This window comes from Crinia signifera, chromosome 3 (assembly GCF_055691185.1).
Source record: "Crinia signifera chromosome 3, ASM5569118v1, whole genome shotgun sequence".
NCBI lineage: Eukaryota > Metazoa > Chordata > Amphibia > Anura > Myobatrachidae > Crinia > Crinia signifera.
Genome location: NC_139219.1, coordinates 52,003,069 through 52,028,823, shown reverse-complemented (window position 1 = coordinate 52,028,823; position 25,755 = coordinate 52,003,069). Strand labels below are relative to the sequence as shown.

The 25,755-nt window shown below is 44.3% G+C and overlaps 1 protein-coding gene across 2 annotated transcripts; it reads left to right on the top strand.

The window, feature by feature from the left end:
* LOC146063433 (uncharacterized) lies at nucleotides 1-24,206 on the top strand. 2 transcript variants are annotated; one of them, XM_083175801.1, is made up of 10 exons: nucleotides 1-157; nucleotides 4,134-4,265; nucleotides 4,921-4,960; nucleotides 7,529-11,128; nucleotides 16,811-16,876; nucleotides 18,740-18,831; nucleotides 18,942-19,006; nucleotides 20,894-21,045; nucleotides 22,516-22,668; nucleotides 23,775-24,206. In XM_083175801.1, exons 2-10 carry the CDS (start codon nucleotides 4,140-4,142, stop codon nucleotides 24,092-24,094), a joined length of 4,614 nt encoding a protein of 1,537 aa, XP_083031927.1. In that variant the 5' UTR covers nucleotides 1-157; nucleotides 4,134-4,139; the 3' UTR covers nucleotides 24,095-24,206. The 2 variants fall into 2 exon arrangements, with proteins under 2 accessions (XP_083031927.1, XP_083031928.1); XM_083175802.1 differs by lacking the exon at nucleotides 1-157 and having other exon boundaries at nucleotides 4,163-4,265; nucleotides 4,921-4,956.
* Nucleotides 24,207-25,755: the final 1,549 nt, after the last annotated feature.

Sequence of the window (25,755 nt, the reverse complement as noted above, 5' to 3'; positions counted from 1 at the left end):
CAGTCCAACCAAGCAAGTAGTCGGATGGTTGAATGAAAGTTGGTCTGATGTGTGGCCAGTATTAGCCTGCTCAGGTGTGCTAGAAGCAGCTGAGTCACCAGTGCCCAGCACAGCATTATACACATCAGCAACACAAAATGGGAAGCCTCCCAGTTAAGTAAGTATTATAATATACAGCTACTCTTGAGGCTGCGGTGTGATGTTATTTTTATATATATATATATATTTCTATAAGTTTATTGCCTTTAACAGTAAAATTCTATGTTAACCACCCAGACCTACAACTGAGACACCCTGAAACACCTTATCCCTTTTTTTATTTTTATATATATATATATATATATATATATATATATATATATATATAATATCTCCACAATATGCCTGCACTCTACAAAAATGGCATAAGGGTAGGTGCCAATCATTGAAAATAAATCCAAAGTCCAGATGCTGGGAGGCACTCAAAGCCAATAAGATTCAAACATGTGTATTCAGCGCATAGCTCTTTCGGGGTTCCCCCAGTCCTCAGGGCACAATATACACAGTATACATTTCTCCTGTGTATATTGTGCCCTGAGGAGGGGTGGAACCCCGAAAGCGCTATATACACGTTTGACTCCTATTGGCTTTAAGTAATTTTTTTGAATGCCTCCCAGTATCTGACATATATAATGTATATGTTATCATATTTTAACATGCTGTGATTTAAGGGGGTATTTATCAGAATAGGGAGAGAGAGTGAAAAGAAGGGAAGCACTAACCATTCTGCTCCTAACTGTCATTTTTTAACAGACTCTAAAATGAGAGAAGATTGGTTGATAAGTACTTTATCTCTCTACAAGCTTTGATAAATCACAAAACTTTGTTATTTTATTAATCCTCAAGTTTTGGTTTAAGTTGCAGTGATTTAAGTGGATAAACATTATAAGATTCTTACCAATCTGGGTGGTTGGAACAAAAATCTAGTAATGTTTGTAATGTATGGGAACAAAGTTTAGTCAAGCATTTGCTCCCAAAAACTGGGAAATTGACAAAAAATTATTTATTTGCATAAATTGATTTCACCAATTTGTCTGACCGTTTTTGTCTGTTTTCCTTGTTTGGGGGCAAACTGTCATTTGCTACCAGAAATTACCAGATTTCATTATAACCTGTCAGATTGGAAATATAATTTTATAGTGTGTATCTCAGGGTTGCCTACCTGACCCTCTCCTTCAGGGAGAACATGCTCTGTTCCTCGGCTTCCCTGGTACTGTATGATTGCCATCACCTGTGGGGAGCTAGGTAATTGATAAGAAAGGTGTTTTACCACAGGTGCCGGCAAGCATACATTACCAGGGAAGTCCAGAAACAGAGCATTTTCTACCTGAAGGACAGGGTCAGGTAGGCAACCACTGTATCTGTATCCAGTTTATGAGATTTCAACTATCTGTTGGCACCATCACATTTCTGTAAAGACACAGGTCAAGCATAAATGTAGAAATTTTGCAATCATTTATAAACTGCCCTTTTCCAATCGCCATACTGCAATTTAATATATTATTATTTAATATGACATCTCTTCATTTTCCAGACCATCAAGAATTTTGTTTTTTGTTTTTTTGTGAAACATAGTGAACAGATTTTCTTGCCAAAATATTGGTACATGCATAATTTTTGTTACTAGGTATTTCTGCAAGGAATTATTGCTAACCACTATTGTAAAGCGCAAAGGAACAGGCTGCGCTATAATAGAAACTATAAATAAATTACCATCATAGTTGTACAGCCACTACCTGCAAATTTCAACATTATCGAGCATATGATCTGTTCTCATTGGGTGTTGTCATAATTGTCTTTTTCATTTTGCAGTAAAAGTAACCAGCAGGGTCAGCGCTGGCAATAATGGTTTCCTCCCCAGCACATTATAGGAGTTTTAAAATTTTGGGTATAAAGCGGTTTACTCCATCTGAGGATGTCATAAACCAATGGGGCCAAACTTTAAAAATGTATGTGTTTCGGAGTGGGTACATAGCGTCAAACCTTAATCCATCATTGATGATAATGGTGACTGTGGTCTGCAGCAGTGCTGGATTAGGAGGGGGCAGGGGTTGAATACCTCTGAGCCCTCCTCTCTCCATGGCTGGAGCTGTTGTCCTAGGACTGGGCTAGCCAACTCTTAATGTTTTCTGGATCTCCTCACAGAATCACAAGTGAAGTAATTAGCTCCACCTGTGGTTCTTTGAAAATGTTTCAGCTAGTAATGAGCGCACCTGTGCAGCAGCTAGGGTGTCTGGAAAATGTGATCTGTTGGTAGCTCTCGAGGACCGTATTTGGCTACCACTGACCTAGGACAATTTCACTTCTCTTGAGGCTTCATCCTTATCAGCAACACTATCAGTAGAGGCACGGCAGCTGTGAGGATAGTTGCTGAGTCCTGCACCTGTCTGTATCTGTTGCTTGCACCGCTTCTCCAGCAGCACTGGTAAAAGTAGACAGCGGTTCTGCAGAGAAGGCGTAGGACATAAGTCTTCAAAACTGTGGCCCTCCAGATGTTGTGGAACTACATGTCCCAGCATGCCCTGACCGTTTTGGCATGCTCTTATAGGGAAAAACGTGGCACTGCATGTTGGAACATGTAGTTTCACAACATCTGGAGGGCCACAGGTTGAAGACCCATGGCATAGGATCATGAGTCTGGACCAATTATTTTGATGGGCTGGTAACTAGTTCAAAATATGGGGGGGGGGGATATACTATATAAGGGGTGGGGGTGAGTGAGGATCTTCAAATACATTATATAAGGACTGGAAGTGATGAGTTGCTGGGAGAGGGAAAGAGAGTGACGAGGGAACTCCACAAGTGTGATATATGTGGGCAAGCTGCAGTTAACAAAGCACTGGCAAATGCCAAGAAATGGAGAGGATGGGGTAACTCTCAGAAACCGTGGATTGTCAAGCAATGGAAGACTGTCATCTAGTTGGATGAATTGGCCTTCACCCCCTATTCCCAACCTCATGATAAGTTTACATGTGCAGAACACTGAGGGCAGTATTCAATGAGGATAATTTGCCCTGTTTCATGGTGAATTTGTGCTATTTTCACGTTGGAAGGTGATTTTTTGAGTCGGAAAGTGAATCACCCTATTCAACGTGCACTTCTCGCCGTCTTTCTAAGTGATTTTCGCCATGTGTCGCCGTGTAGCAAATCGCCATCTTTTCGTGGTGAAGTGGAAAGTGAACTTTTAAAATAAAGTTGTTGTTGTTTTACATTTGGTGTCAAAAAATCAGGACTTTTATTCTGTGAAGGGGCATGCTATTTTTATTCATGTGCTTACAGCACATGAATATATATTTAATTTAAAAAAAATATAAATTTTTTTTACACAGAGCAGCCAGCAGGGGGCCGGGAGCTGAGCCGCTCATTAGATATTCACTGTTCCCGATCATTACATATGCACGATCGGGTGCAGTGAATACCCGGTCCCTTGCTGGCTCTTCCGGGGGCAGCCTGTGCTGCCTGGCTCCCAGGGAGCCCACCTCCCCCCCACATACATTCTGGGGCAGGCAGGGAGACTTCCATCTCCCTGCCTGCCGCCGTCCTCAGGCTCCCTGCGGCATCCGCCGCCACAGGGGTTCACATTCGCAGTCAGGGGCAGCGAGACCCTGCCTCATTGAATACTGTGTCAGCGAGGGCTGGCAGCGAGGGCCCCAGCCCTCCGGAACATGGTGAATGTGCAGCGAATCCTAAACAGGATTCGCTGCACATCGCGATTAGGGACATTGAATACTGCCCTGAGTCAAGCATACGATCAAGACCTGTTTGATGTAAAGAGTGAAGCATGGTGGAGGGTTGGTGACTATTTGGGCAGCCCCATTTATCACACGGCGGCGGCAACAGCAAGCAGCGCCAGCGGGGTAAGGCAGGGCTAGGGATTTGCATCAATAGCCTCGCAGACCCCCGGTGCCCCCACATGCTCAGCGCCTTCCCGCGAGCACGGGTTCTTCGGGGCTATTGTTACGCCTTTAACTTGAAAGTTAGGAGCTGATTGGCTGCTGCATTATCATCTTCCCTTTTATCACTTTGTAACTAGGTTTAATACATCTGTCCCATTGTCTCCTAACGTTGAGTTCTTTTTATGTAATCTATTCTAGCTTTATATGACCAACTCTCCAAGGTTCTTCGCAATGAGACCATGTTTGGGGTTTTATCATCTCCTGATTTTCTATGTGCTGGCTAAACAAACAGATGAATATTATACTGGCAGAGCTGAAAACAATGAGGCGGTGAGTAAAATGGATAATTTCTCATCTTATACACCCAATGTACTGTAGATGTATAAGATCTAATTAGTACAGTACCCATATTTAACTACTTTGTAAGTCTCTAATACAGGAGAAGCCCTATCTATAATTAAGGCCCCCATCCAGTAGTGCAATATGGACACTTGAATGCAATATAGTACAAAAATTACTGGCTGCACATACTTTTTTGGCTTTCAGTGTGAACTACGCGGGAGTGCACATCGCAAGCCAAAAGAAACATTGGGCAATGTGTTTTGAAGGAAAAAGTTCAAAATGCATCCGATAATCACACCGTGTGTGTGTACCATAAGTCTAGAAATTAAATAGGGAAGCCACACATTGCAGTATGGGACTCTGGCAGTTGGTTTGGCTCCCCTGTTTTGTGCTGCAGCCCCACCTCTGTAGCCACCACTGGTTGCAAATATTCAACTGAATTATGTATTGATTACGGAACTTGCAGAATGATACACTCCACAAACTGACTTTACCTCTTGTGTTTAGTACGATGCTTGGGGGCATTATTTCATGCGTACTTTGATACAAATGAATTGTCTGAATATGAGGACAGGTAATGCAGGATTGACTTTGTAGACGCTTTAATTAAATGATTTAATTACTTTTATTTCTCTCTTCAAAGGAGAATCAAGCTGTGGATTATAAAGGCAATTTCCAAGTAGGTAAGGTTCTGTTCTTATTTTGTACACTCCTCAAATTCCATTATTAAATCAAAAGGCAAAAGCCATTCATCACAGCATAATAATGGATATTTAGAAGAAAATGGTATCTTGCATTCAGTGGTTACCCTGGACCAGTTTAGAAGGGTACAAAGGCATTTAATCTGTTAGAGTTTCTAGTATGGGAGTAGCACTAACCCTAAAATTGTATGAGAAAAACTTAAATATAAATCACAGATGTCAGTTGACTTGTTTGTCTGTCCTTAACCTGACCAAGACAGAACTTGGGTGGATCTGTCTTCTGTCATTCCATGGAAAAAGGACATTTAGGACGGAACTGAAAGGTGACAATGCAATAGAACAGAACCACCCTGACTTGTGTAGAGGCCAGTATGGATCATTAGGTCAACCCAAGAAAGGTTGACAGGCAGAAGGTCAACAGTGTCCTTAGGTTGACCGGCAGAATGTCGACTCTTTTTTTATTTTATTTTTATTTTATTTAGGCGTCTAGTTCTGGACACTGTCTAAGTGTACGGCAGCCCCTGGCATCGCTCGCTGTGCTCACCATGATTCGGGAACACTATTTTATTCTCCCTCCATGCCCTAGTGGATGGTAGGGCATGATATACCGCCTGTTCTGGAATTACAGTGGGGGGGGGGGAAAAAAAAAGTGTCGACCTTCTGCATTGTTGACCTTCCGCCGGTCGACCTAAGGACACTGTCGACGTTCAGTCTCTGTCAACCTTTCTTGGGCCGACCTGACGACCGTATCCCTGGATGTCATGGGAGTCTTGCTTAGCATGTACAATACGAGTGACAGTCAAACATATGAACGTTGTATTAGTGTATATCCTAATTAAGGCTTTAGTCCTAACCATAATCCTAAACAGATTCGAAATCTGTAACTTTAATTGTGTCATATAAAAAAAAAAATTATTGTTTAATACATTGTTTTGTGATACAATAGAAAATCCTACATTTTCATTTGTGGGTGGTGTCTCTGCTGACACATTAGGGTATCGCTAAAGCAGTTTTTATTTTTGTACCCTTTTGGAATTTTTTTCAAATTTATTATTATTATTATTATTATTATTATTATTATTATTATTAAACATTAAATTCTAAAGAAGGTTGGACTAGTGGTGTCCAACCTGATTGTTTTTTACTCTACCTACAGTACTTCGATAGGTCAATCCCCAGACAGCACTGTAACTTTTGCCTCCAATGATGCTTAATCATTTAATCTCGTGTTTCTGTGAGCAAGATTGAGCATATATTAGTAGTTTGTGGAACAAGCCAATGTACCCTTCTGGCCTTGCCCCCGATAACCATGGCTTGCTGCACCCAATAAAAATTAAATGTTGTTCTCTTTTTCGATCTACAGATGGAGCGGGTCCCAGCTTTGCAGGGGATGGCGGAAGATTCGCCAGCCGCCATCCCCCGCCAGCCACGAGATGCGCGCGCGTCCCCTTACAACGGGGCTCCCCCTGGTTCCCCGCCACCTTGCCACCCCCCCCCCCCCTAACCCTGTCCGTATCCCTGAAGCAGAGACGGACAGGGTTCCCGTCCCCCCGCCGACAGGAAACTGGGACGCACGCGCGTCCCAGTCTCTATCACCGGCACTCGCCAGTGCAAGGGATATGGCGACCGCCGGCCAAAGATGGGACCTGCTCCATCATTTAAGCTCTAATGCTATTAAGACCTTTTACTCTTCACCTTTTGGTGCCCTACCATGGTTGTATACATTAAAAACCACATCTCCAAGACTTCCATATCTGGAAAAATTCCTATAAAATGTATTATTATCCCTAGCATCTCCGACCCTCATTGTATACCCCTATGGTAAATAAGACTCTTGCACATCTGGTGGAGCTTCCTAAAATTAACTGCCCTAAATAGGAGTATATATAACCTCTCCGATGCATTCTAATGCCCCTTTCAGACCGCACTTTTTACCCGGTATTTTGCGTTTTTGTTTTTTTTAAACGGTAATATGAGCAGTCTGAAAGGTGCAGAGTGAATTTGCCAGTTCTATAAAACTGGTATTTCTAAACAGTAATAAAGCCGTTTCAGACCCGTTTTTTTTTCTTATCCACTGTTTTCTATGGTTTTTTTTTAGCAACGTTTAAAAATACCGGGTCCATTACATTTTTGCGGTGTGAAAGCAGTAAATCCGAGATCAAAATATGTCAGTGGGATCATTTCCCTTCATTGATTTTAATGTAATCTCTATACATGCATGTTCAAACAAGGTTTCACATGTGTGCATGTGTGTGTTTATACCCGATCTTCCCATTTTTCCTTTATGTACCTTTCTTTTGTTTTATATTGTTATAAAAACTATATATAAAAAAAAATAAGGATTTAAAATACAAATGGAGAAAACAAAAGATTGGGAAGAGGATTCAAATGCTCACTCTGCTGCAACTTGCTCTGTAGATCTTGTCACCCTTGGAAGTCATGATAAATGGATGAAAATTTAAATTTTTAAAAATGTTAATTGACCATGTTTAGACAGATGTTGCTGTGTTCATGTTTCTTAAACATATCTGTTTGTATGTTGGCTTTTAGCATTTAACCCCTCTTCCATGTTGGCTTTTGTGCCTGCAAGAAGCTGCCATGTCCAGTTTAAGAAAGATTTTGGGACATTTTCTCCCCCAGTATTTTATGGGAATATAGATGTCAATCTGTGGTGTAACTGGACTATATTGGCTGCTCCAGGGAAACACATTGTGATCTATATCACTGGATTCAGGACAAATAAAGACTGTAAAGAGAACCATGATGAAATCGTCTTTGAGGGAGTGTCGTCATCTGTAGAAAACTCCATTGTGTATGCTTGCTGGAATAAACATACTCATGTGTTTGCCACTCAGGCCTTAGCAGTCAATGTTGTATTACTCTGGAGAAGTTTTTCACATCACGGTTCAAAGAGATACTTTAAGGGAACATACTATGTCTTTGATGACCCAGTCTTTGAACACTTTTGGGATTCTTCATTGGTGACCAACAAGCAAAATAAATCCACCGTTGCTGCTATAACTACAGTCCCTGAATATCAACCAACATATAAGTCTCCTCTGTATTCTTCTGCACTTACAAAATCACCCACCAGCAAAATATTTCGGGCAATCACCAAAGTTGACAAAGAAGAACAATCGGCAGTCCAAGTTCATCAGCCAACCTTCAAAGTGAAGAAAATCATGGTCAGTCATGAAAGTGACTTGGATATGGATATTTCAAGCACTGTGGTACATCACTTTCTACCAGCCTATGACACATCTACAATACTGTGGCCAGTAGCATCAATTACTTATGAGGCTGCTGAGAAAAAGGAGCACCCATATAGCTGGACATCGGGAAGCTTAGAACCAAGTCATGTTTGGACATTAGAAGCCATGACCCAAACTATATGGGAATCCAAAGTGGCCCCCTCTCGATTTCTCCATGAGACACCATATGTAAATATTACACACACTACTAAACTTTCTGAGCAGCTTCATGTCAATATAACCCATGTTTTTGAGACACCGCACTTTAATGAACATACTATTATTAGTTCCACACATGTCAGTGTACCCCATGTTGCCGAGTATACTGTATCAAGTTTTAGTACATCTCCTCTTAATGTACAGCCCCAAGAGACTTCACATTTTGGTTCAGCCCACACTGTTGAGTTCCCTCGAATCACAGGTTTCAGTGTAGCACATACTGCGGGGGAACCTCCAATTTTCAGTAAACCTTATTCTGTTGAGGAAACACATTATAGCATAGCACACATAAGTGAGTACTCTGGGATCCCACAATTTAATGTTAGCCAGACTATTGTGGTCACGAAACTGCCACATTCTAGTTTAGCACCCCTCACTGAGTTTTCGGAGATGGAACATCCTCGTATAGTGCCCTCTGTTGAGTTCCTGGATGTTGCAAACCACAGTATAGCTGCTTCTAGTGAGTTCCTGGATATGCTACATCCAACTGATATTGTTGAGCTTCTACTGATGCCACACTCCATTGAAGCCACCACTGTTGAAATCCCTGCAAAGCCATATCCCAGTATAGAAGCCTCTGTTAAGCTGCCAGTGATGTTAAATCCAAGTATAGATTCCTCTGTTGAATTCATTGATAGGACAAATCCTTTTTTAGCCTCCACTATTAGGCTGCTAGAGATGCCACATCCATTTGTAGCCACAACTGCTAAGCTTTCAGAGAGTCTTCATCTCGGTGTGGTTGCCTCTAAAATCCCAGAAGCTTCACATCCCAGAGTAACCACATCTGTAAAGCTTATGAACATGCCATATCCCAGTTTAGACTGCTCTGTTGAGATGAAAGAAATTCAGCATACCAGCGTAGCCCATTTGGTAAAGCTTCCAGAAATAACACATCCCATTATAGCCCCCTCTGTTACACTTCTGGAGAGGCCACATCCCAGTGTATTCTTTTCTGTTGAGCTCCCAGATATGCCACATCCCAGCATGGTCTACTCTGTTATGATTCCATATCTGCAACATTACAGTTTAGATTTCTCTATAGGGCAACCAGACATGCAACCCCCCATCACTGCCCCTTCTGTTGAGCTAATGGAGATGTCACATCCCAGGGTGGCCACGTCTGTTGAACGAACAGAAATTCCCCATCTCATGATATCCCCCTCTGTTGAGCTGCCAGATATGCCACATCCCAGCATGGTCTACTCTGTTAAGATTCCATATCTGCAACATTACAGTTTAGCTTTCTCTAATGGGCTACCAGACATGCAACCCCCCATCACTGCCCCTTCTGTTGAGCTAATGGAGATGTCGCATCCCAGGGTGGCCACGTCTGTTGAACGAACAGAAATTCCCCATCTCATGATATCCCCCTCTGTTGAGCTCCCAGATATGCCACATCCCAGCATGGTCTACTCTGTTAAGATTCCATATCTGCAACATTACAGTTTAGCTTTCTCTAATGGGCTACCAGACATGCAACCCCCCATCACTGCCCCTTCTGTTGAGCTAATGGAGATGTCGCATCCCAGGGTGGCCACGTCTGTTGAACGAACAGAAATTCCCCATCTCATGATATCCCCCTCTGTTGTGCTCCCAGATATGCCACATCCCAGCATGGTCTACTCTGTTAAGATTCCATATCTGCAACATTACAGTTTAGCTTTCTCTAATGGGCTACCAGACATGCAACCCCCCATCACTGCCCCTTCTGTTGAGCTAATGGAGATGTCACATCCCAGGGTGGCCACGTCTGTTGAACGAACAGAAATTCCCCATCTCATGATATCTCCCTCTGTTGAGCTGCCAGATATGCTACATCCCAGTTTAGCCTTTTCTGTTGCGCTAAAGGAGAACCAGCATCCCAGTTTAGTTTCCTTTATTGAGCATCTAAAGAGGCCATATGTAAGTGAGACTCCTCATGTGGATTTCACAGAGATCTCACAAACTAATGCTGTTGGCTCTACCGGTCTTCCCAAAATGTCAAAATTTAGTGTACTTGACTTTCCTCTACATTATTCAACAGGAAGAACATATGTAACAAGCTATGTAAGTACCACATCATTGAGTAAAGGGATAGCTGGCCAAATTGCCAATGATCCTTATCATAAGGAAAAATATAAATCCTCTCAATTGGTTTCCTCTGGCACCACAGATCCCGCATTTCATACACCTTCTTCCAAAGTTAGGAGTTCTATCTTGGGTTCCCGTCTATCAGCTGTTAACCAACCACTTTTTTCTTTGTCTCCAATAAGTTTGGTGATCATACGAGATCAACAAATACTGCCTGGGGACGCTTCTCAAATTGGCCCAGAATTCTCAAAAGAAACCATTTTTTCAAACCATGCCCCCCGAATTACAGAAAATATAGATCACACAGCTATCCCAATTCAAAATGCTTCTCCTAAAGTCACAGAAACACAAACTATAAAAACACAATACTATATACATGCAGAATCGATTATAAAACCCACAGCAGTGTTGCCGCTTTGGGAAGTAAAACAAACTACAGATGCTACAGATCCTTATTATCTACCTCAGCCAAATAATAAATTGCAAACCTCAACACATGCCACCACTACAAGATCGGCAATTGCAGAAAATAGCACATCCACCGACCATACAAGTTCGGATCTTGATCATTACCAAAAAGAAGGGGATCAACCAAAGAGTGCCTCTCCAGGTAAGTACCATACAGTATTATTATATTGGTTGGTTGTCAAAGCTGTGCAAATGATCATGAGATGAATGAACCGGAGATAGACACAAAGGCTGGCGTCCAATTATCTCTGTTACCTTTGTTCCTGACTGTCATTGGGTTATCCAATTATGAACTTTTTTTTATTTATTATTTTTACTTTTTTTTTTCTCTTGGGGGGAAAGGGTTCTATTATCATGTGACAACCTGTGAGATCCTGGGAAGGTTTCCTATCCCATGTGCTATAGTGGCTCAGAGGACTGCTTATCAAGCATCATGCTTCGGGTGCATAATCCCCAGTAAGTGCTGGGTACCGGTGCGTGCTATGGCTACAGTGCCAGGTGCCGGTGCTGTTGATGATCAAGATGGAGGGAAGGAAATGCCGACACTCCCACACCCTTTCTCCCTCACACTCTCTCCCTGGCATAGTCTCTCTCTCGCTCTCGCTCTCTCTCGCTCTCTCCCCCTCCCTCGCTCTCTCTCTCTCCCTCGCGCTCTCTCTCCCTGACGATATCGCGCTCTCTCTCCCTGACGATATCGCTCTCTCTCTCCCTGACGATATCGCTCTCTCTCTCCCTGACGATATCGCTCTCTCTCTCCCTGACGATATCGCTCTCTCTCTCCCTGACGATATCGCTCTCTCTCTCCCTGACGATATCGCTCTCTCTCTCCCTGACGATATCGCTCTCTCTCCCTGACGATATCGCTCTCTCTCTCCCTGACGATATCGCTCTCTCTCTCCCTGACGATATCGCTCTCTCTCTCCCTGACGATATCGCTCTCTCTCCCTGACGATATCGCTCTCTCTCTCCCTGACGATATCGCTCTCTCTCTCCCTGACGATATCGCTCTCTCTCTCCCTGACGATATCGCTCTCTCTCTCCCTGACGATATCGCTCTCTCTCTCCCTGACGATATCGCTCTCTCTCTCCCTGACGATATCGCTCTCTCTCTCTCTCCCTGACGATATCGCTCTCTCTCTCTCTCCCTGACGATATCGCTCTCTCTCTCTCTCCCTGACGATATCGCTCTCTCTCTCTCTCTCCCTGACGATATCGCTCTCTCTCTCTCTCCCTGACGATATCGCTCTCTCTCTCTCTCCCTGACGATATCGCTCTCTCTCTCCCTGACGATATCGCTCTCTCTCTCCCTGACGATATCGCTCTCTCTCTCTCCCTGACGATATCGCTCTCTCTCTCCCTGACGATATCGCTCTCTCTCTCCCTGACGATATCGCTCTCTCTCTCCCTGACGATATCGCTCTCTCTCTCCCTGACGATATCGCTCTCTCTCTCCCTGACGATATCGCTCTCTCTCTCCCTGACGATATCGCTCTCTCTCTCTCCCTGACGATATCGCTCTCTCTCTCCCTGACGATATCGCTCTCTCTCTCTCCCTGACGATATCGCTCTCTCTCTCTCCCTGACGATATCGCTCTCTCTCTCCCTGACGATATCGCTCTCTCTCTCCCTGACGATATCGCTCTCTCTCTCCCTGACGATATCGCTCTCTCTCTCCCTGACGATATCGCTCTCTCTCTCCCTGACGATATCGCTCTCTCTCTCCCTGACGATATCGCTCTCTCTCTCTCTCTCCCTGACGATATCGCGCTCTCTCTCTCTCCCTGACGATATCGCGCTCTCTCTCCCTGACGATATCGCGCTCTCTCTCTCTCCCTGACGATATCGCTCTCTCTCTCACCCTGACGATATCGCGCTCTCTCTCTCTCCCTGACGATATCGCGCTCTCTCTCCCTGACGATATCGCGCTCTCTCTCCCTGACGATATCGCTCTCTCTCTCCCTGACGATATCGCTCTCTCTCTCCCTGACGATATCGCTCTCTCTCTCCCTGACGATATCGCTCTCTCTCTCCCTGACGATATCGCTCTCTCTCTCCCTGACGATATCGCTCTCTCTCTCTCTCCCTGACGATATCGCTCTCTCTCTCTCTCCCTGACGATATCGCTCTCTCTCTCTCTCTCTCTCCCTGACGATATCGCTCTCTCTCTCTCTCTCCCTGACGATATCGCTCTCTCTCTCTCTCTCTCTCTCTCTCCCTGACGATATCGCTCTCTCTCTCCCTGACGATATCGCTCTCTCTCTCCCTGACGATATCGCTCTCTCTCTCCCTGACGATATCGCTCTCTCTCTCTCCCTGACGATATCGCTCTCTCTCTCTCCCTGACGATATCGCTCTCTCTCTCCCTGACGATATCGCTCTCTCTCTCTCCCTGACGATATCGCTCTCTCTCTCTCCCTGACGATATCGCTCTCTCTCTCCCTGACGATATCGCTCTCTCTCTCTCTCTCTCTCTCTCTCTCCCTGACGATATCGCTCTCTCTCTCCCTGACGATATCGCTCTCTCTCTCCCTGACGATATCGCTCTCTCTCTCTCCCTGACGATATCGCTCTCTCTCTCCCTGACGATATCGCTCTCTCTCTCTCCCTGACGATATCGCTCTCTCTCTCTCCCTGACGATATCGCTCTCTCTCTCCCTGACGATATCGCTCTCTCTCTCCCTGACGATATCGCTCTCTCTCTCCCTGACGATATCGCTCTCTCTCTCCCTGACGATATCGCTCTCTCTCTCCCTGACGATATCGCTCTCTCTCTCTCTCTCCCTGACGATATCGCGCTCTCTCTCTCTCCCTGACGATATCGCGCTCTCTCTCCCTGACGATATCGCGCTCTCTCTCTCTCCCTGACGATATCGCTCTCTCTCTCTCTCACCCTGACGATATCGCGCTCTCTCTCTCTCCCTGACGATATCGCGCTCTCTCTCCCTGACGATATCGCTCTCTCTCTCCCTGACGATATCGCTCTCTCTCTCCCTGACGATATCGCTCTCTCTCTCCCTGACGATATCGCTCTCTCTCTCCCTGACGATATCGCTCTCTCTCTCCCTGACGATATCGCTCTCTCTCTCTCTCCCTGACGATATCGCTCTCTCTCTCTCTCCCTGACGATATCGCTCTCTCTCTCTCTCCCTGACGATATCGCTCTCTCTCTCTCTCCCTGACGATATCGCTCTCTCTCTCTCTCCCTGACGATATCGCTCTCTCTCTCTCTCCCTGACGATATCGCTCTCTCTCTCTCTCTCCCTGACGATATCGCTCTCTCTCTCTCTCTCTCTCTCTCTCTCCCTGACGATATCGCTCTCTCTCCCTGACGATATCGCTCTCTGACGATATCGCTCTCTCTCTCTCTCTCCCTGACGATATCGCTCTCTCTCTCTCTCTCTCTCTGACAATATCGCTCTCTCTCTCTCTCTCTCTCCCTGACGATATCGCTCTCTCTCTCTCTCCCTCCCTGACGATATCGCTCTCTCTCTCTTTCCCTCCCTGACGATATCGCTCTCTCTCCCTCCCTGACGATATCGCTCTCTCTCTCCCTCCCTGACGATATCGCTCTCTCTCTCCCTCCCTGACGATATCGCTCTCTCTCCCTCCCTGACGATATCGCTCTCTCTCTCCCTCCCTGACGATATTGCTCTCTCTCTCTCTCTCTCCCTGACGATATCGCTCTCTCTCTCTCCCTCCCTGACGATATCGCTCTCTCTCTCTCTCTCTCTCTCCCTGACGATATCGCTCTCTCTCTCCCTCCCTGACGATATCGCTCTCTCTCTCTCTCTCCCTCCCTGACGATATCGCTCTCTCTCTCCCTGACGATATCGCTCTCTCTCTCTCTCCCTGACGATATCGCTCTCTCTCTCTCCCTGACGATATCGCTCTCTCTCTCTCTCTCTCTCTCCCTGACGATATCGCTCTCTCTCTCTCTCCCTGACGATATCGCTCTCTCTCCCTGACGATATCGCTCTCTGACGATATCGCTCTCTCTCTCTCTCCCTGACGATATCGCTCTCTCTCTCTCTCCCTGACGATATCGCTCTCTCTCTCTCTCCCTCCCTGACGATATCGCTCTCTCTCTCTTTCCCTCCCTGACGATATCGCTCTCTCTCTCCCTCCCTGACGATATCGCTCTCTCTCTCCCTCCCTGACGATATCGCTCTCTCTCTCCCTCCCTGACGATATCGCTCTCTCTCTCCCTCCCTGACGATATCGCTCTCTCTCTCTCTCTCTCCCTGACGATATCGCTCTCTCTCTCTCTCTCCCTCCCTGACGATATCTCTCTCTCTCTCTCTCTCTCCCTGACGATATCGCTCTCTCTCTCCCTCCCTGACGATATCGATCTCTCTCTCTCTCTCTCCCTCCCTGACGATATCGCTCTCTCTCTCTCTCCCTCCCTGACGATATCGCTCTCTCTCTCTTTCCCTCCCTGACGATATCGCTCTCTCTCTCTCTCCCTCCCTGACGATATCGCTCTCTCTCTCTTTCCCTCCCTGACGATATCGCTCTCTCTCTCCCTCCCTGACGATATCGCTCTCTCTCTCTCTCTCCCTGACGATATCGCTCTCTCTCTCTCTCCCTCCCTGACGATATCGCTCTCTCTCTCTCTCTCTCCCTGACGATATCGCTCTCTCTCTCCCTCCCTGACGATATCGCTCTCTCTCTCTCTCTCTCTCTCCCTCCCTGACGATATCGCTCTCTCTCTCTCCCTCCCTGACGATATCGCTCTCTCTCTCTCCCTCCCTGACGATATCGCTCTCTCTCTCTCTCTCTCCCTGACGATATCGCTCTCTCTCTCCCTCCCTGACGATATCGCTCTCTCTCTCTCTCTCCCTGACGATATCGCTCTCTCTCTCTCTCTCCCTGACGATATCGCTCTCTCCCTCCCTGAGGCTGTCTCACTCTATCAGTGATGCTTTATCTCCCTCTGCCTGATATGCTCTCCCTGACCCTGTATCTCTCTCTCTCCTTGACATACTGGCTCGCTCTTTCCCTGGCACCATTCAAGATTTTGCTATGGGGCCCAAAAATTCTAGTTAAGCCCCTGAATAACAACAACCAGTGGTGTAACTATTACATTTTTGTCTCTTAAATGGGCATTATGCTATTAAATAAATTATGGAACTACTGTAATTAACTGCAGCAGCTGTAATGATTGAGAACCAAAGAACCAGTGTATTTTGGGGCGGAGCTGAGTAAAATCTATGCCTGAATGTCACACTATGCAAGCGCTACAATTGTTAGTCCAACTACATAGGCTCCAATAGGTTTACCACTGAAGGTCGAAGGGCCTTAGGTTGATGCAGTCAAAAGGTCGACATGGCTTTAGGTTGACAGGGTCAATAGGTCGACACAAGTATTTGGGCTAAATGGGGAAGGTCGACAGTCAAAAAGTTTTTCTTGCTCCGAATGTTGACACTGTCCACATGGACACTGTATCGGTGCACCACGTCACCTCGCATGGCTCAATGTGCTAGCCATGCTTCGGGCGTGGTACCTCGCTACGCTCGGCACACTATTCTATTCTCCCTCCATGCCATAGTGGATGGTAGTGCATGAAATATCGCCTGTCGGCACATGTCAACTCAAAAAAAAAAAACTGTGAAAAACCACGTCAAACTCCCCAAGTTGACATAATGCTTGTGTCGACCTAATCACTCTGTCAACCTAAAGCCATGTCCACCTTTTGAATGTGTCAACATAAGGCCAGTCGACCTAATGCATGTCGGCCTAGTGCTCCATACCGATTATATATTATTGCTAGTATGTTGCACTTCCTATAAAAAGTTTTGATGCTGATATATTTCCTTCCTGTTAGATAACCTGATTACAGTTCACTTCTTTGGAAATAAAACTGCTCTCGGACTTCCCCATGTTCCTGGAGGTAAAATCTACATTTCATATTTACAGTGATGGCTAATGTTGCTGTAGATTTACCAAGAATTCTAAAACATCAGATGATTCTAGCTCCATAGCATAAGATAAAAACACAATACTCTTCTGCAGCGCAGTTCAAACTTCACATAGGGGATCCACGCCAACTGCCAGTGAGTCCCGGCCAGTGATGTTTGGCAGTTGGTGACGTAGCTCCCCTATTTAACATTCTGGTCTGCACTGCAGCCCCAACCCTGAATTCACCACTGACCATGGGTCTCCGGCAACATCAGTTCCAACCTCCCTTCTTGGAGTCCCTAATGTTATATAACATTTGACACATAAAGCCTTATGCAACAACTATGTTTCATTTGATTGGTCAGGTTTAGTGCCTTTTTAATTTACCTTTTACTTTTTTCCTTTTCTTTTGAGTTGGCAAATATCCTGTCCCGTTCTCGGCCTGCTCGACTGATAATCGGGAGATGGGATTCATTGTCCCGAGCGCCTAGAAGGGCCATGAGAAACGGCCGTGGATTGTCGAGATCCGTCTGTGAGCTCAACAATCCACGGTCGCTCTCGACAAAATGAGCCCGACTGCTTTTAAAGTCGGGCTCATTTTGCCGAGATGCCTCTTCAATGCTGTTGAGTAAGACTGAAATAGCGGTGGAGGATTGAATACCCCCCCCCCCCCCAAATGTAATGCAAAATGAAAGTAGACATTTTTCACTTGGGTATTATGGATTCGGCTTGTACATGTGCTGTACATGTACATGTGCTGCCAATCGCAGCAACCCACCAATGGAACATCTTGGAGAATAAAGATTCCTTTTTGCAGCAAATTGTTGCTTAAAGTAATTTTTATTTTTGGGAGCTGTCTCCAAATGATAATTACTGTAATAGAGCCATGAGGGGCAGATTTATTAAGCTTGGAGAAGAGATAAACTGGAGATAAAGCGGAGAACAGGTAAAAGGAGATAAAGCACCAGCCAATTAACTCCCAACTGTCTTTTTCAAACACAGCTGAATGGCTGTGCTTTATCTCCTTTTACCTTTTCTCCGCTTTATCTCCAGTTTATCTCTTCTCCAAGCTTAATAAATCTGCCCCTCATCAGAGAGAAAATAGAATAGTAGAAAAAGATAAGGGAACAGCCAATCCGCTTCTGCTTTACATGTTACAAGCTGAGCTTGAAAAATGACAGGAGCTTTGATAACCCCTCCCATAAAAGTTTTTTAATAAACTCCTTTCTTTTAGACACCATAACAGTGCAGAAGTTCAATATATAAAAACTTTGATCTTTTATTTCACATTACAAGACTCTTCAACTCATGGTGGGGGGCGTATGTGAGGTAACAGGTACTGTAGCAAATCTCCATAAAATTAGTGCAGAGAGATCTGTCCTAGTACAGCAGCCTCCTTTCTTGTGGCCTCTTTGACAGCAGGAGCCCAGCAGCCACTGCCTCCAATGTCTCTAGGAGTTACACTGTTGATTAGGGGTCAATTTTATTTCACGCCAAGAACTCGTGAACGCAAGCCATTGCGGCAGCAGGCACACTTTTAGATGGCTGAGAGCTGCCCAAAAGTCCTCCCGGCCTATGGGGCTCTGAACACTTTTTTTGTGTAAAGTGGGGCTAATTTTGGGTGCCATTGCCAGTGTTATAATGCTGCAGCAACCGCACCTTTTCGTGTGGAATTGGATTGACTCCTTAGTTTGCAAATAATCGATAAAATATGGTTTCAATACATATCAAAATGGTCAAGCTCATTATATAGAAAAAAAGTACAATAAAAAGCTGACACAATATGCTGACACAAAGTGTATGCTAAAAACTTTTTTCTTTTCTGTAAGCTTTTAATATTTTAACATTTTCACAGACTCCTTATTTGCAATTACTACTGAAATTATGCGCAAAAATCGGATTTTGAGGGGACACGAGAAAGAGCTTGTTGGGTCAGTCCGCAAAAAGGTAATTTATTTTTGGGGTGAATTATTATGATCAAGCAAATGGGTAAGATTCTGAATATAGACCTTTTGCATAAATCTTTTTTTTTATTATTTTATTTTTTTATCTTGCAGATTACAGGTAGAATTATGTATTTCCCCAATGGAGTAAATTCACTCATTCTAAAAGAAATCCGATGGTAAGTTATCGTCATACTGATTTACAATAGGTCATATGAGCGGTGTGTAGCCTTAACTAGCAGTGTGTTTTCAGGTTAGTTTTAAAGAACATCTTTTCTGTCCCATGGTTCAGTAATATGAATATTCACTGCAGGTGTTTCTAGCTATGCACAAGTTAAAGATAAACTGTAGCATATCCTGTAAATGATGTGTAGATTGTGGGGCGACATGCATTAAGGTCAACATGCAGGAAGGCTGACATGACTGAAGGACAACATGGGTTAGGTTGACAGGTCATTAGGCCGATACAAGCATTACGTCAACTGTCAAAAGAGCGACATGGGTTTTTTTCACTTTTCTTGGAGCCGACATGTGCCAACAGGCGGTTTTTCATGCCCTACCATCCACTAGGGCGTGGTGGGAGAATAAAATAGTCTGCTGAGCGTGAAAAACCCCATGTCGACCTTATGACTGTCAACCTCCCCCATGTCGACATAATGCTTGTGTCAACCTAATGGTCTGTTGACCTTCAGTCATGTGCTAATGCTCATTGACCTAGTTCTTGTCTGTCCAATGGTCCATAATGTGTCTTTGTGACACATCCCCTTGCATGGTTGTGAGGGGATATGTAGACGGAGGGGGGGGGATTCGGCGGGGCGGGCCCTCTAGGACTCGGTAAGCTATGAGCTTTGTAGCTCACCGAGTCAACCAGAATAAGGGCCATTGAGAAGTAGACTTCTATAATTATTTTCACAATTTTCCATCCATAGAATAGACAGAATACAAAATATCTTTGTGGTTTTATATTAAAATAGGGCTCATTAGCACTCCTTAAATGTGATGGCCATCTCTAGAGGACTCTGTGCCGGTGGTCCATCGCTTGTACCTGTTTCATTACTTAAAGCCTTTTACAAGTTTGAAAATGTGCGTGTACAGTGGTGGTTTGGCTGAGTAATGTACACACCAGCGGAATGCGTAGTTGACCCTGTCTCAAGTGCATTGGCTTAACCATGTAGTGTGGTTTATTGATAGGTGATGGCACAGCTATACTCACTGTTATATTGATTGATGGCAAGAAGCGGAGCTTGTAGCGAAATGGGGTTCTGAAAGCTCACCAACCTGTGTCCATCTGATGTGGGTAGTGGTGTGGGCTGCTGGAACGGTGGTATTGTGTGGTAATAGTCGCAGGTCTCTTGGAGCTAAAGTCAAGATGTCCATCTTCCACTACAGTATTTCACACATAGACAGTAATAAGGAATTAATTATGCCAAAATGGCTCACAGGCCATACATAGACAAACTAATGTCATTGGACCTTCAGTGCTGATGTACTTTCTACATAGTAAATCCATTGGAGCCCATCAGAACCTTATTGGCTGATAAATATTATTGGCCAATGGCTAACGCCATCCTATACCATCAAAATTGGAAGGTGTGAAAAAAGGGTCAACTCATTTTAAAGATACAATTTGTTAATCTGAATGTTCACCTTTATTGCAGTATTCAGTTCCATAAGCATGATACTTACAAAACGGTGAAGTCAGACATTTTGTGGACCGGTTCCTAATGGTTTGTATCTGTGATGTTGTTTCAAGTTTATTCTGCAGTCTTGTAAAGGAACGCAGATAGCAAAATGTCTTCAACATTCACTTCAAGTAATCTATTGTGCGTGACAATACAGCTACTGCCTAAACAGCGATGGCTTCTGGGCACTAAAGCACTTCAGTTATTTGAGGTTTATAACTTTATAATAAACTGACTTCACTCTATCGGAATGTCCAGAGGCGGCTTTGTAATAATGTTTTATGAATGTCTTTGTGTTTGTTTCCAAAGCAACTTCAGGTGAGCTGTAATTAGAACTAGCGGACTATACTAACGAGAATGTTTGTTTTGTTTTGTTTTGATCAGGACAAATAAGAGCCGAGTAATTCTCCGTTTTTGGCTACATCTGAAAACCGGAGGAAAAGCAATGAAAAACTTCCAAAAAACTCAGCTCAAGGCACTGGAGGGCCACTCTGTTGGGTCATTCAATGCAGTGTTGGTGTCCTTCTCAGTTGAAGGTAAGTTGTGTTTTTCCAATTTATTATTCCTTATGGAACACCAAAGTAAACCACCCATCAGTAAAAAGCAAGAGTGGGTTCTCCAGGACCATGATATCATTGGGTGAGTAGGGGGTGCTTTAAGTGGGTTACAGGCTCCGATTGGGCCCCCTCCACTCTGGAGGTGCAGTAGACTCTGGCATTGTGCGCCTACGTTACATTCCCGAGGACACCTCTATTGAACATGAGGTAATCACCGGAAAATGGCCACGGCAGCCATTTTCCCAGTGACTTTAGCCGCTGTGGTGCAGGTGCCAGACTGATGGAGAGAGTATAATGAAATGAGTGCACGCCGGACCAAGGGGCTCATGTGCACCTTGCACCCATGTTAGATAATGGGCCTGATTCAGACCTGATCATATGACTTCAAATTTGCAGGCTGGGCGATTAGACTGCTCATGAGTATGGCCAGCAGCTTGCATGAGCAAGGTCATCCTTCGATTAAATGCCTTAAAGCCGGCCATACGCAAGTTGATTGACAGGAAACTGGCATTTGTGGGTGGTAACCAGACTTTTTCTGGGGATGTCAGGTAAAATACAGGTGTACGTAGGTGTTTTAGGGGAAGTCGTGTGATGTCAGCTCTGGTGAGAAAACACTGGCCCTGACCACCAATGTAATTAGATTTATTCAGCATGCTGGATATTAATCGCTGGGCGATATCGACACGCGGGGCCGCACATCGCTATGCCCCTATAAATGGAGTGGTGTGTAGACACTTTTAGGCTATAGGCTACAGCAGTGTTTAAAGTCACTGATTTGCTATCTTTGTCTAAAGCCCCATACACACTAAACGAGTCCCTGCCGATATCGGGGACCCGTGGGGTGCCGGCATTGGCAAGTGCATACACACTTGCCGGCAGGGCAGCTTCAGAGTTTCTGTTTTTTATTATTATTATTATTATTTTATGAGATACTGTTTTACAGTAGTAGTCTTTGTCAAAAGGTGAAACTAATGTTGATTATAAAATGCACTAACTGTACACCCCATAAATCTGAGTCTACTTCTGTATTCCTGCAATTTAACATTTTATTTAAAAATAGACACAGATCATCAAACACTTTATCTCCCTCCAATCAGCTTCTGACAGTTTTACAGGCTCTCATTCGAAAAATAACAGAAGCTGATTGGTTGGTTGTTATCCCGGTTTGATGCCTCGCCCTCCACCTCACTGTGCAAAATAAGATTATTTCTTTAGAAAAAAACTGAAACTATTAAATTGATTTTATTAAATGATTTGTAACTTTTGAAAATGTAAATCATTCCTGCTAGGAGTCAAATTAACAATATATTTCCAATGAATACAAATTTTAAATTTAAATGTTACACAGTTTTACAGTTTGTTAGGAAGACTTGTATTGTGTTTACTGTATTGCGTTGACCAGTACTTGAACATAACGTGCTTACATTTGTTTTCTTTTATGTCCCTCAGATGTGAACGAGTGCCAGCTTGGGGTCCAGAACTGCAGTATCAATGCCCATTGTGTAAATACAGTTGGCACTTATTCTTGTCATTGCGCGAGTGGGTACGAGGATCATTCGCCTGATGCCCCGGGGATTGTATGTATTTCATCTCAGCGTGCAGGTAATGTCCTTTTTAAGGAAGACTATGGGAATTTCTGTGAGTCTGCCCTATTTTTAAAGGGGCCATAATGTACAAGGCCTGATTTTGCGTTGTAAATGATTGCCACTTTAAAATACCTCCAAGCTCGGCTGGCATCCTGCGCGGCTCACAGATTGGCATAGCAATACATCCGGCCCCTGGATATAATGCATGTTATTGTCATCCATTCTAGTAACCGTAAACCTTCTCATTTACTTTTTATTGTATCTCCACTTTGCATAACAACAATGAACAAACACGTTGCCGATAGCAACTAATCTGCTTTTCTCTAGCATTTAATCTAGTACGTACTATAAAACTATAGATAGAAGGTGATTGGTTGCTATGGGCATATTTTCCACCTATCAAGTTCTTCACTCTATAGAAGGCTAGATGCACCTCCCCCTTAGACCTTCCTGTAAGGCCATTTGGGTACAGTATGGTTTTTCACATTCTTCTTTGATTTTGTTTTATTTATATACTCAATAACTCAATTTTTAGAGATCAGTTTTACAGTAGCACCCAAAGGGGGTTATTCAGACAGCTCGGAGCGGGCCAAATTCGCTCCCCGAGCCGATGGTGTGGGTTTGCGCATTCGTTAATATGCACCTGTGCAAGCCTCCCCCCAAGCGAACGCTGGGGGGTTCGCTCCAGTATGGGAGGGCAGGGGGAGCAAGCAGCGAAACATCCAGCGTTTTATGGGCACGTACTCCTGCAAACACTGGCATGTCGATGCCTGTTTGGGGCGGGCGGCTGACATCAGCACTTTCCCCGAATTCATCCATCGCCGGACAGTTTAGACTTTTCATCTACGAAGGAGGAAATAATCATTCGATGATGAGAGATCATAGACTGGTTTTACTCCTGTACGGTCGCATCCGAGTGGACGTGTAAGCGTAGGGGATTCGTGAGGCGAGGGGGGTGGTGGGGGTGAACACATGCAGCCTAGTGAACAGGGCTGAATCACCCCAAAAAGTGCCTGTTCATTGTACCTCTAGCATTTTATCTTGCGGCACGTAACTTCTCTGTAACGCCTTGCATCCATTTTCCTATTTTGTTAACCCTTGTTTTCTTTTCATCCACATCAGACGTATCCTCCTTATCGCAACAGCTGGAGATTCTCATTGGCTCCATCAGCAGTTTGGCCACCACCTTGCTCTTCTTTGTAGTCATTCTATGTGTTATCAAACAAACAAGACGCGTCAAAGCTAACTTCTGCCCGCGGAACCAGACAACTAGGCAGCAGGATGCAGGTGTAAGAAGTCCATACGCTACTTACCAATCGGAACGTGGTCAATTCCTATCGATCCCCACTAGGCACCAGCACCTCCAAGATCCTGGAGAACTCTATGCTCCCAGGGAGACCTCAAGCACAGTTGAGCTGACTGTTGAGCAGACAGCATGTTAATACTGATTGTATAATATTGACTGCATCTGAATTCAAGGTGCAACTAGATTCGGCTGTGCAGCGATTAAAAAAAATAATACAAAATCCGTTGTTTACTTAATGTCCCTAGATGATTGCTAATATTTGCATACAATATATTCAGGAGAAGAGCATTATATTCCATGTTAAAGGTTAAAAAAAAACCTAGTCAACACATATTGGCCCTTATTCAGATCAGATCGTGGTACAAATTTGTTCTCAAAATGGGCAAAACTATGTGCACTGCAGGTGGGGCAGATGTAACATGTGCCGAGAGAGTTAAATTTGGGTGGGTGTGTTGAAACTGATATCTAAATTGCAGTGTAAAAATAATGCAGCCAGTATTTACCCTGCACAGAAACAAAATATCTCACACAAATCTAACTCTCTCTGCACATGTTACATCTGCCCCACCTGCAGTGCACATGGTTTTGCCCATTTTGAGAACAAATTTGTACCACGATCAGATCTGAAGAAGGGCCATTGCCCGTATACTACTTTCAGGGTGTTTTTTATAATGAGTAGACATAATATACAGTATGGGGTACAACCATTAGATCCACCCTATTTAAGTTGACATGCGTTGGGTCGACAGATTAAATAGGTCGACATGGCTAAGATCGACAGTGTTGGAAGGTGGACACAAGCATTAGGTCGACAGTCTTTCACGTTTTTTTGAGCTGACATCTGCCGACAGGCAGTATGTCATGCCCTACTACCATCCACTAAAGCATGGGTCCTCAAACTGCGGCCCTCCAGATGTTGTGAAACTACAAATCCCAGCATGCCTTGCCACAGTTTTGCTATAAGGGATTTGTCGTTTCACAACATCTGGAGGGCCACAGTTTGAGGACCCATGCACTAAAGTGTGGTACCCTGCCTGAAGCATGGCAAGCACATCGGTACACTTAGACGTTGTCCATGTTGACATTTGGGTCAAAAAACATAAATCTCATGTCGACCTTTTGACTGGACCTTCCCATTGTCGACCTAATGCTTGTGTCAACCATTTAACCCTGACAACCTTAGCCACGTCGACCGTCAGTGGTCAATCCAATGCATGTACACCTAATATGGGTCGATCCAATGACCCATACTCTACAGTATATTACAATGGTTCCCAAACTGGGTGATGTTGCAATCTAGGGTGCTGAGGACCACAGGTTGGTGGTCCATGGCCAAATCAGCTATATGATCAATGTGATTGGCAGTCACCAATACCGATTTTGCATATAATCAAAATAAGTGGATCCTGCCCACCACCACAGAACTGGTTGACCGGTAAGCACCATTTGCCTTATGTAATAATCCCGCTGGTACTCTAGAGCGCCGTGATTTAAGAAACTTTTGAGACCACTGGTATAGTAGTAGAAATAGAAGTCTGAGTTATACCTCTTATAAGGGGAGATGTATCAAACATTTGAGAGATTAAACCGACAGAGATCAATCCTGGAAATTTAGAAGCTGCACAATACTGTGTACAATCTAATCCCCTACTACAGGACAGTGGTCTGTATCTGTAATGAATGTACAGTAGCTGTAATCGGTATGCTGGATACACTATACTGTACAAGTTTCACAAATGGCTCTAACAAAGTGTGGTCAATGTGCCTGAATTTTTTTTTATAAATTACAACATTTTT

Excerpts from the sequence above, each read along its gene's own strand:
- LOC146063433 (XM_083175801.1), top strand. The coding sequence starts at position 4,140 with ATGACCAACTCTCCAAGGTTCTTCGCAATGAGACCATGTTTGGGGTTT. Across the intron at positions 18,832-18,941 it reads TTGGGTCAGTCCGCAAAAAG|ATTACAGGTAGAATTATGTA; the intron begins GTAATTTATTTT and ends TTTATCTTGCAG. Across the intron at positions 19,007-20,893 it reads ATTCTAAAAGAAATCCGATG|GACAAATAAGAGCCGAGTAA; the intron begins GTAAGTTATCGT and ends TGTTTTGATCAG.